Source organism: Protopterus annectens, chromosome 2.part0 (assembly GCF_019279795.1).
Source record: "Protopterus annectens isolate FY-2018-M chromosome 2.part0, PAN1.0, whole genome shotgun sequence".
Classification (NCBI taxonomy): domain Eukaryota; kingdom Metazoa; phylum Chordata; order Ceratodontiformes; family Protopteridae; genus Protopterus; species Protopterus annectens.
The window spans coordinates 1,090,097,997-1,090,116,076 of NC_056728.1; the positions used below are offsets into that span (position 1 = coordinate 1,090,097,997).

The following is an 18,080-nucleotide window of genomic DNA, read 5'->3' on the forward strand; positions in this document are numbered from 1 at the left end:
GGGGGGAGCTCGACCCCTTTCTTTAAGCCAATTGCTCCTTCTCAGACCCGCTACTCGGGTTCGGAGCAGTTGGAGCCGAGCAGCTTCGGAGCCGGGGGTGGGTCGGCGCCGATAGTACTTGGTACCGGATCCGACCCTGCCCTCGAGTGCTTCGGATCCGACCTCGGAGCCTGGATCCGAGCCGGATCCGGGGATCAGTGCTCCTTCGGCGCCGCCTGTGTCGGAGCGCTGTCCTTCGGATCCGGCGCCGGCCGCTCCGATCCACTCTCGGATCCGAGGGGAGCCGATTGTCGGATCCTTTGGTCGAGGTCGGCTCCTTCGCTTTTGATGTAGTGGAGAGGGCCCTGTTGAGGGTCTCTGGACCCCGGCACTTGCTTCGGCTCCGTCCCGCGCTCCATCTGCACTGGGTCAGGCTTCAACCATCCGGCCCTTGGGACAGCCCGCCTTTGCCCCAAGCTGTTCCTGGAACAGGTCACTGTTTGCAGGAGTCCTCTGACAGCCCCTGGAGGATATTCCCGCAAACATACGTGCAAAAGGAGGCACATTGACTCCTGAGTCTCTCACAGAAGACACGGACTTGGAGGAAGGGGAAGGCTCCCAAGATCACCCCGAGGATGTCTCATTTGGAGACATCATGGAAATGCTCCGCATAAGGGGTGGTCTGCCCCAAGTCTTCCTCGGACGAGTCCGTGTTCTTGGAGGCATTTGAAGCGGGCCCGTCTACCTCTTGGGTGTCCCCTCCTGCCGACCCCCTGGTGGACCTCATTACCACCAGGGCGTGGAAGGAACCGGACACCGTGGAGCCAATTCCAAAAAGGCCCGACCGTATTCTCAGTCCCCCGGCTGACCGTGCCCATTGGAGTAAGGGGCCTCTGGTAGATGCCATGTTGACGGCGGCAGCCACCAAGAGGGAACTTGCTCAGGAGAGTCCCTCAGTCCATCCCCCGAGCAAAGAGTCTCGGATGATGGACCGTTTGGGGAAGCGGATGTTTAGTTCAGCGACCTTCTCTGTGAGGGCGCTGAACTACCTGGCACATGTGATTAGGATGCAGCGCGATCTTATAAAAGAATACGCTGCATCCCCCCAGAGTCCATGTCGGAGGAGGACAAAGTGCTGCACTCCACCCGCATGGCCACTCTCAGGTCCATAACTAATACATCTATGCGGCTACTGTCCCATGCTACGGAAGGTGCCGCTAGAGCCGCAGGGGCAGGCCTAGTTACTAGACATCAGGCCTGGCTCCGTCATTGCGATTTCTCTGAGCCCTTCAAGGCGTCATTTGCGAACGCCCCCTTCGATGGTTCTGCCCTCTTTGGCAAAACGGTTCGCGATACTTTGACCCAGAGCGAGAAGGACGGGAAGATGCTGTCTGCCGTCGGAATCTGCTTCTCTGCACCCCAGAGGCCCTATTCTAGGAACCAAAAGGGTCAGAAGAAGATGTGGTTCCGGAAGTCACAGCAATCCCAGCCTGCTCCGGACAACCAGTCCTTCCATGGCAGAGGAGGACAGGGAGGACGCCGCCCTAGGGCATGCCTTTTTCCATTTAATTGCTGTGCAGAGCTTTCCTCATTTTATATGTTGTTGACATTATTATATGTGATTACTTAGTAATTAAAAGAAAAAAAATGGTGTTTTAGTCTTTATTTTAACAGTGATATATGTATTGTTTTGCTTTGACATCGATCTTTCCTGGAAAGGATCTGCTGAATACTGAACCACTCACCTGGTCTTTAAATGAGTAAAATAAAAGTAAAGTGAAAGTTTTCTTTCTGCTTACAGTCTACCTTATGCTTGTACTGCTTATTTTTACATTTATTTTGAGCCTGTTATCTTCTGATAAGGCCTAGATGTCCCTTCTTTATGGATAAATAGCTACACCATTGTTAACCACCTACTATTATTTGAGTAAATGTAAACATTGACAATTTTTTTGTGTATTTGCAGGATCGTGACAATGCCAGAAAGATTCATGAACATGCAAACCTGCCATTCTTTGAAGTGTTTGTGAATGCCCCTTTGCACATTTGTGAAGAAAGAGATGTGAAAGGGTTGTACAAGAAGGCCAGGGCAGGGGAAATTAAAGGTACATTTGATATATGTGTGAAGAATTTGTTGTCTGTGTTGATTTTTAGACTCCTTTTGAAAGTGTTTTAAGCCCTCTGCTGTTAATTAAGCTGACCTTCCAGACTCTGTTCCCACTCATTCTGCCTCAAGCCTTCATGATTATATTGGATGTCAAAGATGCATATCTGTACATTCCCATCCATCCCAACTACAGGAAGTTTTTACCCTTTTCTGTATCATCATGGCATTTTCAGTTCTGTGCCTTGTCTGTTGGGCTTTCTACCACATCTAGGGTCTTCACCAACTGCCTTGCTCCTGTGATTGCCCACTGCAGACTCCAGGAAATACACAGCTTTCCGTATTTAGACTACCTTCTCCTTCTAGCTACCTTCACAGAGGAGTTGGAACTAAATTTTGTCTTTACCATCAGACTTGTACAAAATTTAGGGTTCACCATAAACTTAAAAATGACTTCTCGCTGCTGCACAAGATTAAATGTTCCTTGTATGTAGAATACATACAGATCTTATGAGCATCTCACGTCCACCACAAAAGGTACAGGACCTCATCTCTTACTTCCAAAACATTCTATTGGTTTACCACATTACAGCCAGAGCATTCCTAAGGGTCTTAGGCCTCATGGCATCCACCATTCCAATGTTTCCCTTAGCGAATCTCCACATGACAAAATGGCAATGGTGTGTAAAATCAGTATGGATGTAACACCAGCACCCCTGAGAATTCTTCATTCCCCTCATCCCCTGTTTGAAGAGAGAAGTTCAGTGGTGGATACATTGTGTCACCCAACCCATGACTACCCTTATACCCTCCTGCTCCTCAAGAGATCTGCACAGATGCCTGAAATGTAAGTTGGGGAGCATCCTTCAGCCACCTGAAAGTACAAGGAATCTGGTCTCCCTTTGAATTGAAGGAACACATCAGTGCAAGGGAGATGAGGACACTGCCATTGGCCGTTTTCCACCCCTAATTCCAACCAGGACCTCTAAAGCTGTTCACAGACAATATGACAGTCCTCTGATATGTGCACAAACAGGGGAACCAAATCCTATCTATTATGCAGGCTTAGCTCTTTAGGCTTGGAAGTTGGCAGTAAAATTCCAGGTAACCCTTCAGGCAGTGTATATCCCATCCACTCAAAATTGTATGGCAGATTACCTGAGCAGGTCCCAAACACCATCTCATGAATGCATGCTTCAGAGGGATGCATTTCTAGATATTGTCTACTAGTGGGGTAGTCCTCAAATGGACCTTTTTGCCTCCCCCATGAACAGACAACTTCCACAGTTTTGTGCCAGAGAACCCCATCTTGTAGTCTGGAAAGTGGATGCCCTTTCTTTTGGATGGGGATGTTTCTTTATGCATTCCCTCCCCTTCCTTTCATCCTAAAAGTCCTGTCCAAAATTCAGCAAGACAAACTGAAAATCTTGCTGGTGATTCCCTTCTGGCCAAGACAGTACTAGTTCCCCTCTCTTCCTGCATTTAGCCAAAGGTGTTCTCCACAAGTTACCTCACAGAGTGGACCTCCTCACACAAGGCAAAGGGACACTCATCCATCCCCACTTGGCGACGCTTCATTTTACCCTGTGGGTGATAGGGTACTAATCCCTTCAGACACCTGTTCTTGGAGGATGTGTTTACAGTTCTGCAGGAGGCCTGGAAACAAATACCAGAAAATATTCCTTAGCAAAATGGAAGAGGTTTTCAATCTGGTGTCTGAAACAAAATCGGGACCCATTTTCAGTGGAAATTCCCCTGGTTTTGACTTATTTGTGCGAATTGCTCAACACTGGTTTGGCTTACTCTTCAGTATAAGCTCATATGTCAGCTATATCTGCCTGTCTGCCTGTATCTCCCCCCTTAGCTAGCAGATTTGAGGCAAAACAATTTCTTTAAGGTGTCCTACACATTAGACCTCCCAGGAAACCTGTTGTGCCTCCCTGGGACCTTAACTTTGTTTTGGAAACTCCCCCACCCTTCAAGCTAGCTTCCTCAGCTTCTCTTTAGTACTGTTCCTGGAAAACTATGTTACTCCTAGCCTTAACTTCAGTCACACAAGTGTCTGAGCTACAGGCACTTTTGGTATCTTTACCCTTTCTGATCTTTCACAAAGACAGGGTCTTCCTGCACACAAAACCCTCATTTATGCCTAAGGTAGTCAATGACCTATCTCTAAATCAGTATATGCACTTAGCTACCCTTTTTCCCTTCTCCCCAGAACCCTAGTGAGAGGGTCCTCCATGCTTTAGATATCCACAGGCAATTTAGATTTTATTTGAATAAGACAAAGGCTGTTAGAAAGTCTGAACAGCTTTTTGTTTATTACCACCCCAGGGCTCTGGGGCGGGCTGTGTCCAAGTAGACACTTTCCTTCTGGATTCCAAGACTATTTCCCTCTGCTACATTCACCATGATAAGACTCTCCATTCCCCTGTTAGGGCTCATTCAATCAGGGCTATTGCCTCATCTGGGGCCTTTTTCAAGGGATTGCACACTAATTGAATTTTTGAAGCCGCTACATGGACCTCAGTCCATACCTTCACCAAACATTATGAGATGTCATTTCTAAGTCTAGAGCAGGATTTGCCAGAACCATACTGCAGGGCTTCCTGGAAAGCTCCTCTGCTGCACCTTCCTCCCTTACTTCATGAGCTTTGGCATTCTCCCTCATGTAATGACTACTGCAACATATGAATAGAAGGACATAGAATAGCTGTGTAAAATCTTGCCATAACGATAGATGTCCTTCTTGTCTCTGTTGCAGTATTCCTATCCCTCCCACCCTACCCCTGGCCTTGCTTCTTCTTGGATGATTCTTACCCTACTTCCTTAGGGTGACATTCCTCCTGGGGCAGTCAGTTCTGAAGATGGTGCATGCGTACGTCATTTTTATGGCTAATGTCAGATCGCAACCTAAGTGCGATGTACCATTCTCCCTACAGTAGTAAGTTTTTTGTATACTGGTCGACCTTGGGTCACCTATGGTGGGGAACTCCCACATGTTATGAATACTGCAACAGAGAAGAGAAGGACCTGTATCGTTATGGTAAGATTTTGCACCACTCTTCTATCCTAAAAGTAGGTTAGGTCTTGGTTTTAGGGGTAGCCATTTGACTTTTTCTAGGGTGATACAGTGAGGCTCACAGAGATGTGAGTTTATTAAGAATCGGCAGTTGCTGTTAGAAGTTGTCTGGACTATGGCATTGTTTTTCTTGGAGGCAGAAGCAAAAATTGGGAGCCCATATTTAAGTTGAGAAAAGAGAATTCCTTTGCCAATGGCTACTGTGGCTGGTTGAGATAGAAAAGGGAAGATCTTTTTGGTTCAAAAGAGGAGGGGGGTTATTTTAGCTCTCACTTTATCTTTGTGGAAATCGAAGTTTAGTGACTGATCAAGCCAGAGTCCTAGGTATTTGAAGGTGGAGGTTGCTCCTTTTGAATGGTTGTGTAGGCAAAAGATAGTAAGGTGCTTGGTGAATTTTCTGTGGCGTTCCAAAAAGCATAGCTTTGGTCTTAGTGGGGTTAAGAAGTAGTTTATTGCTTATGAACCATCTGTGTAGCTCGTGTAAGTCCAACTGGAGTTGGCATTGAATGTATGTGTGAGTGACCTTGATTAGTAAATGACCACGTCATCAGGATAGAGAATAACTGGGAAATGGGGGAGGTCATAAGGAAGTTTGTTAATGAATATGGAGAGAAGGAGACGAGGGGGACAAGAATGGATCCTTGTGGTACACCTTTGGTAATACGTGCAGATTCAGATTGGGAGGATCCTATTTTAACTCTGAAGTGTCTGTCAGTGAGGAATGTTTTAAAACAGGGAGTGGTGTCTGGACTGATATCAGTTTCAGTTTGTTTTGGAGATGGTGGTCACTGAGGGTCAAATGGCTTTGTCAGTTGTATAAACAGGGCACTTTTAAGGAGGCCATTATCAGAGTTTAGCAGGATATCTTCAGCTAGAGACCAAAGTGCTGCTGTAGTACTTCTTCCAGGCCAGAATCCATGTTTGGAGAAGAGCAGGTGGGACTGCTAGATGTAGAGGAGTGCTGGGGAAAGACTGTCTTTTCAAGATGTTTGCCCACACTTGGGAGGGTGGATAGTGGACAGAAGTGAGAGGTATAGTTTGGGTTGGATTTCTTTAGGAGGAGTTTAATTAGAGCAGTTTTCCAAATCTGTGGCATGATATTTTGTGTAAGACGTAGATTATATATGTGGGTGAGAGGGACGTAGATGATGTCTGCAATGATGTATGAATCAGGCGTTTATGTTGTCAGACCAGTGGGGTGTCAATGGAAATATTTTCAAGTAGAATAGAGGTGACTTTGGGACATATGCATTCGAAGTGGAAGAGGGAGATGAATTGAGGTGAAGTGGACAATGTATGATCTGTAGAATGTTTTGCTGTATCGCATTGAATGGTGTTTTTAGACTGGGTACCATGTGGAGGTTTTCTTCCTGTAAGTTGGTTAACCTCTTTCCAAAAGTGTTTGGAGGAATGTTGGAGGTTATTTTTTTTCTTTGTTTGGAGATTTCTTTCTTGCCTTCTGCTGGACTTCTTGGCTAGATTTTGCAAGATTATAAAGGAGGTGCAGATGTTCATCGTGTTACATTGCTGCAGTCATCACACTTGGGTTATCTGCCGTCAGGCGGTCCCGCAGTCGGCCCAAGTTCCAAAGTCTTGGTCCGGCGTCGGTTGCTGACGCTTCTTCCCTGATGTCAGTGCGACAGGGGTATAAAAGAGGCAACTGACGCCATTTTCTTCAGTCTTTCTTGCCATGCAGTGCCCGAAGCAGAAGCGGTTCGCAAGTGCCGGTCGGCCGACTCCTGAGATTTTAAAATCGAATTGCAGACCGAAGTCTTCAATAAAGCTAAGTACCCCATGGGGGAACCTTTTCTTGCCTCAGTCCGATGTCAGGAAAAAGTTAATAATTGCATTTCTTGTGGGAAGCAAATACCTCATAAGGATTTTCACTCTTATTGTATCCCTTGCCTAGGCCCAGACCACGACATCACAGGTTGTCGGTTTTGTGGTAGGTTTAACAAACAAACTATTAAACGTCAGTTTGATTTCGCCCGACATTATTTTGGTAGAAAATTTAATTATACCATGCCGTCAGAGCAACCGACAACCGGGATGCATAAAAAGCGCAAAGATAAGGACAGGCAGACAAGACCCAAACCAGACACCGAGGCCTCTGCTAGGCCAGTCGCCGGTTCTCCGGTTTTCAGTGAGGCGCCTACGCAGCCCCTGACGACCGCTGATTTAGAACCCCAGCCTGCATCCGATTCCCAAGCGGGGATTACAGGGCCTCCAGAGCCTTTATCTTTAGGCCCTTCCGACTCCATGGCTGAAGGGGATTCTGGTGCAGTTGGAAGGCCGTCAGTTGCTGAAGGTGTCTTCAGACCGACTACACTTACTATTAAATCCTATGCAAAACTGAAAACTCCATTAAAAGTAAGGAAGCCTATACAGCAGTCTCCAGTGCAAGGCCCCATGCCTAAGAAACAGATGCTTAAGATGGCCGAAGACTTAATTATCCTAATCAGGGGTTCCCATCCCCCACCTGACAAAAGGCCTAGACAGGAGGAGGACTACGCTTCCTCTGACCAGGTTTCCATTTCCTCAGATTCTTCTGAGGAACAGGAGTACTCTTTTCCCCCTTATGAAGACTCTGATGCTGAAGAGTCTATTCCTTCAGCATCTCCCCCAGAAGACTACTCTTTTGGGGAAACTTTACATACCATGAGGGAACATTTCCACTGGGAAGGCCAGGATTACTCTGATTCTAAGAAAAGGCTCCGAGAGTTCCTCTTACTACCCCAGCACAGACCCTTGCTATTCCACCTGTGTTAGACATTGTGGATGATGTTTATTCAGAATCTAGCCTTAACCCAGATTCATTACCTCCTGCACCAGCCAAACCAGACAGATACTACAGAGTCCCTGACTCACATAAATTCCTATTTAAAAGCCCTGTTGCTGACCCAGAAACCATTTCCCAGGGTCCCAAAGGGGTTAAGGCCTCTATTGCTAAAAATCCTGTACCATCTGAAAGGGATTCTAGAGCACTAGACAGATGGGGAAAGAAAGTATATACCTCAGCTACTCTAGCTATGAGGGCCTTAAATTACCAGTTTCACATGCTGAAATATCAACAATATTTGTTGTCTCAATTAAAACAAAAAATGAGCACACATACAGAGCAACCTGATTACAAGGAAATGCAAGATTTGTTGCATGCAGCAGAACAAGTGGGAAAACATACTTTGCACTGTGGATTTGATTCATTGGAAGCTTCTTGCAGAGCAGCTATAACAGGGTCTGTCATTCGTAGGCATGCTTGGTTAAAAGAACAAACTTTACCTGATCATGTTAAAGCAAAGTTATTGGATGCACCCTTACAGCAGGATGTTTTTTTTTTTTTTTCAATAATCATTTTTTATTATTTTTCACAACCATATTACAAATTCACACATTATACACAATATATACAAAATGCTTCCATTGGTTAATTTCACATATATATCAACCTCATGTATTGATTTAAGGTACAGCACTAACAATCAAAAGGAAAATAATAAAAAAAAAAAAATCCAACATTAACAAATCCAAGCCAACAAATCTGTCTTTTCTGTACATTTTCTATCTAATCTAAGGTTGATTTAGACTATATTCTGGTTCCCGAGAAAAAGTGGATAGTAGCCTCTTAAGCCAAAATAATATTAAAAATTTGCTCCCAGATTTTTATGTTGTTGATATTTTTCTTGTGATCACTAATTAACAGTTTATGCGCTAAGATGTGTTTTATTGCCAACAATCTGAAATTTTCCCACGATGTCTGGGCTGGGTTCAACCAATTTGTGGCTATATATAATTTCATTAATAGGCAAATATTCATAATTACAGCAGGATGTTTTATTTGGTGTGAAAGCAGAAGAGGTTTTAAAGAAAATGGAGGATAAGGCAAAATCTATGCAGACGGTCAAGGATTTTTTACAGGTTCAACCTCCTCGTTTCAGCAGAAATTGGCCAACCAAAAACTGGTCCTTTCCAATTTCTGACAGACCACAGAGGGGCAAATACAGACGCCCAAGGGACAGAGGTCAGCCACAAGGCTCTTACAAGCCACGACAATGGGGTGCCACAACCCAGAAAGGAGAAGACCGGTGTCAAACTATCAGAAGACAATCACAATGACTTACCCCTCAGACTGCCAGCAAATCACTCTTGGCAGCTCCCTTGGGAGGAAAACTTGCACTTTTTGCAGGCAATTGGCACATCATCACAAAAGACAAATGCGTCCTAAATATTGTAACTCAAGGATACAGGTTCCACTTTCACACTTTACCAAGGATAAAAGAAATGCCAAACCTGCCATCAAATCAATGGGCAGAGGCTCAAAGACAAATTACAGCAGTCATGGACATGAGAGCCATTCAACAGGTTCCTACATAGGAACAAGGACAAGGATTTTACTCAAGACTCTTAATGGTTCCCCGAAAGGGCAAAGCCTGGAGACCCATTCTGGACCTTTCAATTCTAAACACATACCTGGAAGTACCCAAATTCAAGATGCTCACACTACAGCAGCTTCTTCCCATGCTGGGCAAGAAGGCTTGGCTAGTAACGTTGGACCTCAAGGAGGCATACCTGCATGTCCCTATCAGACAAAATTGCAGAAGATACCTCCGATTTATAGCAGGTACAACTCATTATCAATTCTCTGCACTGCCCTTTGGCTTATCTACTGCACCCAGGATCTTCACAAAATGCCTGGCACCAGTAATTGCATACTGCAGACAAAAAGGAATCCAAATATATCTATACCTGGACAACTGCCTTATTCAAGCAGACAGCAAGGACATTCTTTTAAAACATCTGGCGTTTGTAAAAAACCTACTAAGTTGCCTAGGGTACACAGTAAATGAAAAGAAGTCAAAACTAGTGCCCTCACAAGACATAATATTCCTGGGTGCTATCTTAAATACAATGGCCCAGATGGCTTATCTCACGCCAGACAAGCAAGGACAACTGACTCAATACTTCAAAATGATGGCAAGAAAGACCCAACTCCCTGCAAGAAAAATTCTGCAGGCCTTGGGATTCATGGCATCTTGCATACTACTAATACCATATGCCAAACTGCGTATGAGGAAATTACAGTGGTACCTGAAAAGCGTATGGACTCAACACAGCCACAGCTTAGAAACAATAATACCACTAATTCCCTGCCTTCAACAGGAGTTTCTATGGTGGGCTCAGGCATGTCACCTCAACAAGGGTCAACCTTTCACCTTGCCCACAGCCAGGCAAACAATGACAACAGATGCATCGGATTACGCCTGGGGAGCACACATGGCAGGACAGTGTATTCAGGGCAAATGGTCTGCAGATCAAATGCATCTCCACATCAATCAAAAAGAGATGCTAGCTGTACAAAATGTCCTAACAGCTTTCAAGGACCTCCTATATCCAGGACAAATTCTAATAAAGACGGACAACACCACAGTGATGTGGTACATAAACAAACAAGGGCACACATTCCTACCCCCTATGCAGGCAAGCAATGTCCTTGTGGAACACAGCACTGACCTACCAAGTTCAACTACAAGCAAAATTCCTGCCAGGAAAGAAAAATACATTGGCAGACGAACTAAGCAGAAATATCATGGATCCTCACGAATGGAAACTAGACCCACAAGTAGTTACAATGATAACTCAAAAATGGGGGAGCCCAGACATAGATCTGTTTGCCTCCCCCCAAAACTACCAACTGCGAAAGTTTTGCACAAGGACATACCACACACTAGCTTGGAAAGTGGTCACCCTCTCATTCAGTTGGAAAACATTAACGTTGTATGCCTTTCCTCCACTGCTTCTTCTGGCAAAGGTGCTGCTAAAAGCCAGATTAGAGAGGCCACAAATGATACTCATTGCTCTAGACTGGCCACGCCAACACTGGTATCCAATATTAAGGAACATGGCTCAAGGCCCACCATGGATTTTACCTCAAATTCCTCACCTGCTGACGCAGCAAAACAATCAGATTCTACACAGCCATCTCAAGACTCTAAATCTGGCTGCATGGCAGATTATCTAAACAACCAGTCAACACTTCTCTGTACAGCTGTTATGGATGTCATTGTGGAGGCCAGGAGACCCAGCACCAGGAAAACCTACTCAGATAAATGGAAAAGATTCTGCGCCTGGAACCAGGCTAAAGGCCAAAATCCTCTTGTCCCAAATATTCCTCAGATTCTGCAATATTTAACTGAGATGTTACACAAAGGCCTTTCCTTTTCATCTGTAAAGATCCACGCTTTAGCTATTTCAGCTCATTACAACATGGATCCTCCTATTTTTTCACATCCATTATTAAGACAGTACCTCAGAGGGGCTAAGAACATAAGACCGCCCCGAAGAGCACCAACACCAACTTGGGACCTCAATTTTGTTTTGGAAAAACTTACACTACCGCCCTTCGAGCCAGCTTTACAATTTCATCATGGAAAACTGCCCTGCTGCTAGCAATAACTTCAGCACGAAGAGTCTCAGAGCTACAGGCCCTAATGGCAATGGAGCCTTTCATCATTTTTCATCAAGACAGAGTCTCTTTACAAACTAACCTTTCCTTTATGCCAAAGGTGGTATCCAGTGTGGCTCTAAACCAAACCATTCATTTTCCCACCTTTTATCCAAACCCCCAGAATAAAGGGGAAAGGCTCCTACACTCTTTGGACATTGACAGGGAATTACGTTTCTACTTGGATAAAACAAAGGATGTTAAGTTGTCTATCTCGCCTTCATTCTTGCTGGATGGGTTCGGAGCCGACCTCGGCTCCGACTCGGCCACTCTAAAAGCTCGAGAGTTGGTTCCACCGGCTCGAGGCTCCCCTTATATCCCACAATGCTAGGCGAGAGTTACCTCAGATCTCGTTTGCCGCTACAGCGATCGAGGTGTTGGTTTTCTACCGGCTTCTTGGTAAGTAAACTTTTCAGTAAGTTAGGATACTTAAACCCCTTTATTGTTAATTTTAACTACATTTTCCCTTAGTTTAGTGGAATTCTACCCTTTTTTTCATAAAATCCCGTTTCTTTCCACAAGAACTTAAAAGTTCTCCCTCGGGCCTTCTGGCCTTTCCCCCATTCCCTAGTGGTGTGTGTGTGTTGATTTTCTTAAATAGAACTTTTGATAGTTGTTTTATTTTTGAGTTTTAAAGTGTAATCAGTGTGTCTGACTGAGTGTGTGTGGTCACACTTTCTTGTTCAGGATGTCTAAAGATACAAAGGTCTCAGGCTTCAAGAAGTGTGATGCGTGCTGTCAGAAAATGTCTCTGACAGACGGTCACACTTCTTGTGTCTACTGCCTGGGGCCTTTGCACCTGCAGGACTCCTGTGCTGTATGCCACGGCTTCAGTCCCAGGGTCCTGCAGGAAAGAAAGAACAAGTTGATCCTAAGGGGTCTACTTAAGCCTGAGGATTCCCTTTCTGTCTCTGGGAAGCCCTCCAAGGCTCCTAGGTCCTCGGCTCCAGCTACTGAGCCGAGACCTAAGACTGCTAAACCTATGCCTGCATCGGCTCCGGCTGGAGCCGATGAGTCTACAGCTTCTGTGGTTCCCTCGGCTCCGGCTGGAGCCGAGGTATTAGAAATTCCCTTGTCTGCTCCGACCAGACCTTCGGAGCCGACATCTAGGAAGAGATCTAGGTCACCATCCCTTGGCTCCGTTCATTCGGCTCCAGCATCTCCTCTGCTGTCTGAACGGAGCCATAAATCTCACTCCTCTAGGTCATCGAGGCTGTCGGATCATGACCTTCAGAGGGTAGTGAGATGACTTCTAAAGTCCGAGGCACTGGCCCAAATGCTTCAGAGCCCGACTCATCAGTCGATGCCTGCCCCTGTCCATCAATATGTTCCTCCTCCGACTCCGTTGAGCTCGGAGCTGGGGCGTTTCGGAACCGAGACTGTGGCAGCGTCGGAGCCGATACAGATGTCTTCGGCTCCGTCGTCGGCTCCGATTTCTTCTTTCGAAGAATCTCGGTGCCGGACTTCCCTCGTCGGCTCGAGGGGTGAGTGGCATCGGACCCTTGTCCGACCCCGCTCTTCCTCTCGGAGCTTCGGCGCTGGTGAGTTCGGCTCCGACATCGGCCTCGGAGCCATCACTGTCGGTGCCGAGGGAGGTTCTCAGCTGAGCGGGGACCTCTGGCTCTGCCTGACAGGGGTGCGTTCGAGGTCATGCGGAGTGTGTTAGAGCCTGGCTCTACTCCACAGTCGGCTCCGTCCGCCCCTCCCTCTACGGTGCCTCAGGTCAAGTCGACTCACTCCCTCATCCCGGACCACAGAGAGCCAGCTCCTCAGGGAACCCCCTGTGGGGATCTCATCCTCTTCCGAGGCCTCTCCTGATTTGGCAGAAGAGCCCCCTTGGAAGAGGAAGTGTAAGAGGAAACACATTGACTCACCTGAGTCCATCACATCTGACACAGATTTAGAGGATTCCGAGGGTTCCCCCCGTTCCCCTTCTGAAGATGTCTCTTTTGCAGACATTCTAGAAATCCTCAAACAGAGGGGAAATTGGCCAGCCCTCAACCCTTCGGAGGATGAATCTGTGTACCTTGAGGCGTTTGGCTCTCGTCCTTCCACCTCCTGGGTGTCTCCCCCTTTTGACCCCCTCATGCAGGTGGTAGCTAAAAAGGCATGGACGGCTCCTGATTCAGTGGACCCCACTCCCAGGAGACCCTCAAAATTCATAACGGCACCAACAGACAAACAGTTCTTGACAAAAGGAGTTTCTGTGGATGCTATGGTGGTTGCTGCTGCCACTAAGAAGGAACTAGCTGATCCTTCAGTACCTGTCCATCCACCTAACAAGGAATCTAGGTCCATGGACAGGTGCGGAAGCGGATGTTCTCATCAGCGACATTTGCTATGCGTTCGCTGAACTACCTGTGCCATTTTACTCGTCTTCAAAGGGACTTGATTAAAGAAGCGAGTGACATGTTGAAGGACCCTACAGCTGCGGGTTTTCAAGATAAGATGAACACTCAGCTGGCTACCCTGAACTCCATAGCCAACTCCTCCATGCGCCTCCTTTCTTATGCGGCTGATGGAGCGAGCAGGGCCGCAGGGACAGGTGTGGCCTTACATAGGCATGCCTGGATGCGGCTATGCAATTTTGCGGACCCCTTCAAGACGTCTTTCACTAATTCCCCGTTCGATGGATCATCTCTTTGGTCCTCAAGTGAAAGAAACCTTGACTAGGTGCGAGACTGATGGCAAGACTCTTTCTGCCGTCGGAGTCCGTTTTTCTACTCCTTCTAGGCCTTACGCCAAAGGCCAGAAAAGTGGGAAAATGTGGTTCCGTAAACAATCTCAAGGGACTTCGCCTGACGCACAGAGTCGGTTCCCCGCCAGAGGCAGAGGCGGGAATAACAATGGTAGACGTCGCCCTCGTGGCAGGGGGGCTCCGCAGAACCAGGGCAATCGAGAAGCTTTCTCTGATAAGCCCTTTCAGCATCCCTGAGGTGTTGCCCGACTGCCCACCTTCGGAGGCAGTCGGGGGAAGATTGTCACTGTACCCAGAAGCCTGGCTATCCCTGACTCAAGACAAATGGGTACAGTCCGTCATTTCCGAAGGCTATTCTATTCCCTTTCTTCGCATTCCAAACCAATCAAAAAAATCCCTTCCAGATGTTCCACCCGCTCAAAGGGATCTAGCGGTTTTGGAAATTTCAAAGCTGCTTGCGAAAAGAGCAATTCAGCCAGTTCCAGCAGACCAGCAAGGATCCGGAATCTACTCAAGGTTCTTTTTAGTTCCAAAGAAAACAGGGGACTGGAGACCAATTTTGGATCTCAGTATCTTGAACAGATCAGTCAAGAAAACAAGATTTCGGATGGTCACGCTGCAGTCCATCCTTCCCCTATTGGGAAAAGGAAACTGGATGTGCTCTATAGACCTTCAGGATGCGTACTATCACATAAAAATGAACAGACGCTCCAGAAGATTCCTCCGCTTCAGGCTGGGAACCAGTCATTTTCAGTTCAGGGCCCTGCCCTTTGGTCTCACCACTGCCCCCCGGATGTTTACCAAATGCATGGCAGTGGTAGCTTCTCACCTGAGACGACAAGGATTCCAGGTGTTTCCATATGTGGATGACTGGCTCCTCACAGCTCCCACCAAGCATCTCCTTCTGATGGCCAGGGATTACACTTTTCGCATTTGTCAAAAGTTAGGCATTTCAATAAATTGCGAAAAGTCTGTTTTGTCGCCTTGTCGTACAATAGTACTTCTAGGCGCAAATCTAGACACAGTAGACATGTCTGCGAGACTAACAGATCAGAGAATAACAGACATATACAAACTGGTCTCACTCCTTTTCAACAACAACAGAATCAAAGCCAGGTTAGTTCTGAAAGTGTTGGGAATTATGGCGGCGGCCATACCTCTGCTTCCATTAGCCAGATTCCACATGCGAATCCTTCAATGGATGCTCTTTACACAATGGTCATACCAGCAACTTCCAATGTCCCACACCATTATGATCACGCAGACATGCAGAAATCATCTCATGTGGTGGATGTCTTCCCCTCAGCTCTTGCTGGGAAGACCCTTTGTTCCTCCCCCTCCGGTTGCTACTCTGACAACGGACGCCTCCCTGATCGGGTGGGGGGGGCATTATCAGGGCAGGACAGTCCAGGGCACATGGCAACCAGACGAATGCCACTTGCACATAAATGTTCTGGAGATGAGAGCAGTGCTTTTAGCGTTGCAAGCCCTTCAAGACTCTCTTCCTTTGGGAACGATTGCAATCCAGACAGACAATATGTCTGTAGTGTGGTACATCAACAAACAAGGCGGAACCAGGTCCTACCCCCTGTGTCGAGAAGCACTCAGATTGTGGCAATGGGCGATTTCTTCTCAGCGTTTTCTGATAGCAACGCACATCCCCGGGAAGTCCAATCAAATTGCGGACAAGTTGAGCAGAGCTATCCTCATGCCTCACGAGTGGTCTCTGAAAGACTCTGTTGTGAGAGAAATTTTTCTCAAGTGGGGTCAGCCTTGCTGCGATCTTTTTGCTACTCCCCAAAACAGCAAGTGCAGAGATTTTTTCACTCTATTCCCTTTACCAGGCCAACCCAGCAGAGACGCTCTAGTCCAAGTTTGGCCCCGGGGACTTCTGTATGCATTTCCTCCCTTCCCACTAATCTCTCAAGTGATACAGAAAGCTATCGCTCAGAAGGCCTCGTTGATCCTCATTGCTCCTTACTGGCCTCGACAGGTGTGGTTCCCCTTTCTACATCAATTTCTATTGGAGCGACCTTGGCACCTGGACCTAGTTCCAGATCTTTTGATCCATCAGTCGGGTCAGTTTCATCGCTCCCCCCCCTCTCTGAACCTCACTGCTTGGTTCCTCCAGTTCCAACCTTAGCCAGGCTTCCTCAATTATCTCACTCCGTTCGAGATATTTTGATAGCTTCCCATAAATCTTCCACTCGGAAGATTTATTTGAGTAAGTGGAAACGCTTCACATATTGGGCTCAAGGAAGGGACATAGATCCTTTCACTGCTTCCATCCAAATAGTCCTTGAATTTCTAGCTGAACTCTTCCATGCAGGTTCATCTCCTTCTACTCTTAAAGTTCAATTGGCAGCTATTTCAAACTTTCATGTGGGTATTTCTGAGTCTGCCTTAATGTCCCACAAGCTTTGCAAGGCTTTTTTGAAAGGAGTTTTTCTTCTCAGACCTCCTATAAGAAATCCTCCTCCTCCATGGGACCTAAATTTAGTTCTTACTTCTTTGATTCTTCCCCCTTTCGAACCTGCAGCCTCCTGTTCTTTAAAATTGCTATCATGGAAAACTCTCTTTCTGGTAGCTATTACTTCAGCTAGAAGAGTTTCGGAACTTCATGCACTCAGCTGTCGACCTCCTTATCTGTTGTTCCATAAGGACAGGGTATCCTTACGAACCAACCCGTCCTTTTTGCCTAAGGTAGCCTCGACGTCTAATCTAAATCAAACCATTGACCTCCCTGTGTTTTTTCCAGAATATTCCAATAGGTCTGAACAAAAATTACACTGGCTAGATGTTCATCGTCAGTTAAGGTACTATTTGGATAGAACAAAACAATTCAGAAAATCTGACCAGCTGTTTGTCTCCTATGCTGAAGGCAGAAAGGGACTTTCAGTTTCAAAGGTATCATTATCTAGATGGCTGACATCTCTGATTTCCCTTGTTTATGAAATTAGACACCAAAAGCTGCCTAACAAACCTAAGGCCCATTCCACCAGAGCTTTGGCTACTTCCATAGCCTTCCAAGACAGACTGCCTATTGACACCATTTGTGCAGCGGCTACTTGGGCTACTCCTCACACTTTCATTTCTCATTATAAGTTGGATTTAGCTTCTAGGCATAGAGCTAACTTTGGTTCCACTGTTCTCAGGAGTCTGTTCCGTTAGGCCACCCGGGACAAGGTGCTAGGGACGCGGTCCCATCCAGCAAGAATGAAGGCGAGATAGACAACTTAACATATAGAAGTTATGTTCTTACCATAACGTTCCATGTTAGTTGTCTTCTTCTCGCCTTCTTCTTGCGTCCCACCCTCCTTCCCCCTGGCCTGGACAGACCTAGAGGAGTTGTGTTTGTGACCTCTCTACCACCTCTTTACTTAGGCATATGCTACTTTGCATATTTCCCGAATCAGGATGTAGGTCACCCTTCTTCTCCCTGTTGTTAGAGGTGGAATCTGTTTATAGTTATTCTGTTGCTATTATAAGCTGGGGTTAGCTTACAAACGAGATCTGAGGTAACTCTCGCCTAGCATTGTGGGATATAAGGGGAGCCTCGAGCCGGTGGAACCAACTCTCGAGCTTTTAGAGTGGCCGAGTCGGAGCCGAGGTCGGCTCCGAACCCATCCAGCAAGAAGAAGGCGAGAAGAAGACAACTAACATGGAACGTTATGGTAAGAACATAACTTCTATTTTTCAGAAAATCTGATCAGCTCTT

General features: G+C 46.4%; 1 protein-coding gene across 1 annotated transcript in view; it reads left to right on the forward strand.

Annotated features, from left to right (window-relative positions):
- The window catches only part of PAPSS1 (3'-phosphoadenosine 5'-phosphosulfate synthase 1), a gene marked incomplete in the record, with an annotated part of 841,989 nt that overhangs the window by 210,878 nt on the left and 613,031 nt on the right, over nucleotides 1-18,080 (forward strand). The window contains 1 exon segment of the mRNA XM_044061294.1: nucleotides 1,946-2,084. Within this exon segment, the coding sequence (XP_043917229.1) occupies nucleotides 1,946-2,084 (139 nt within the window).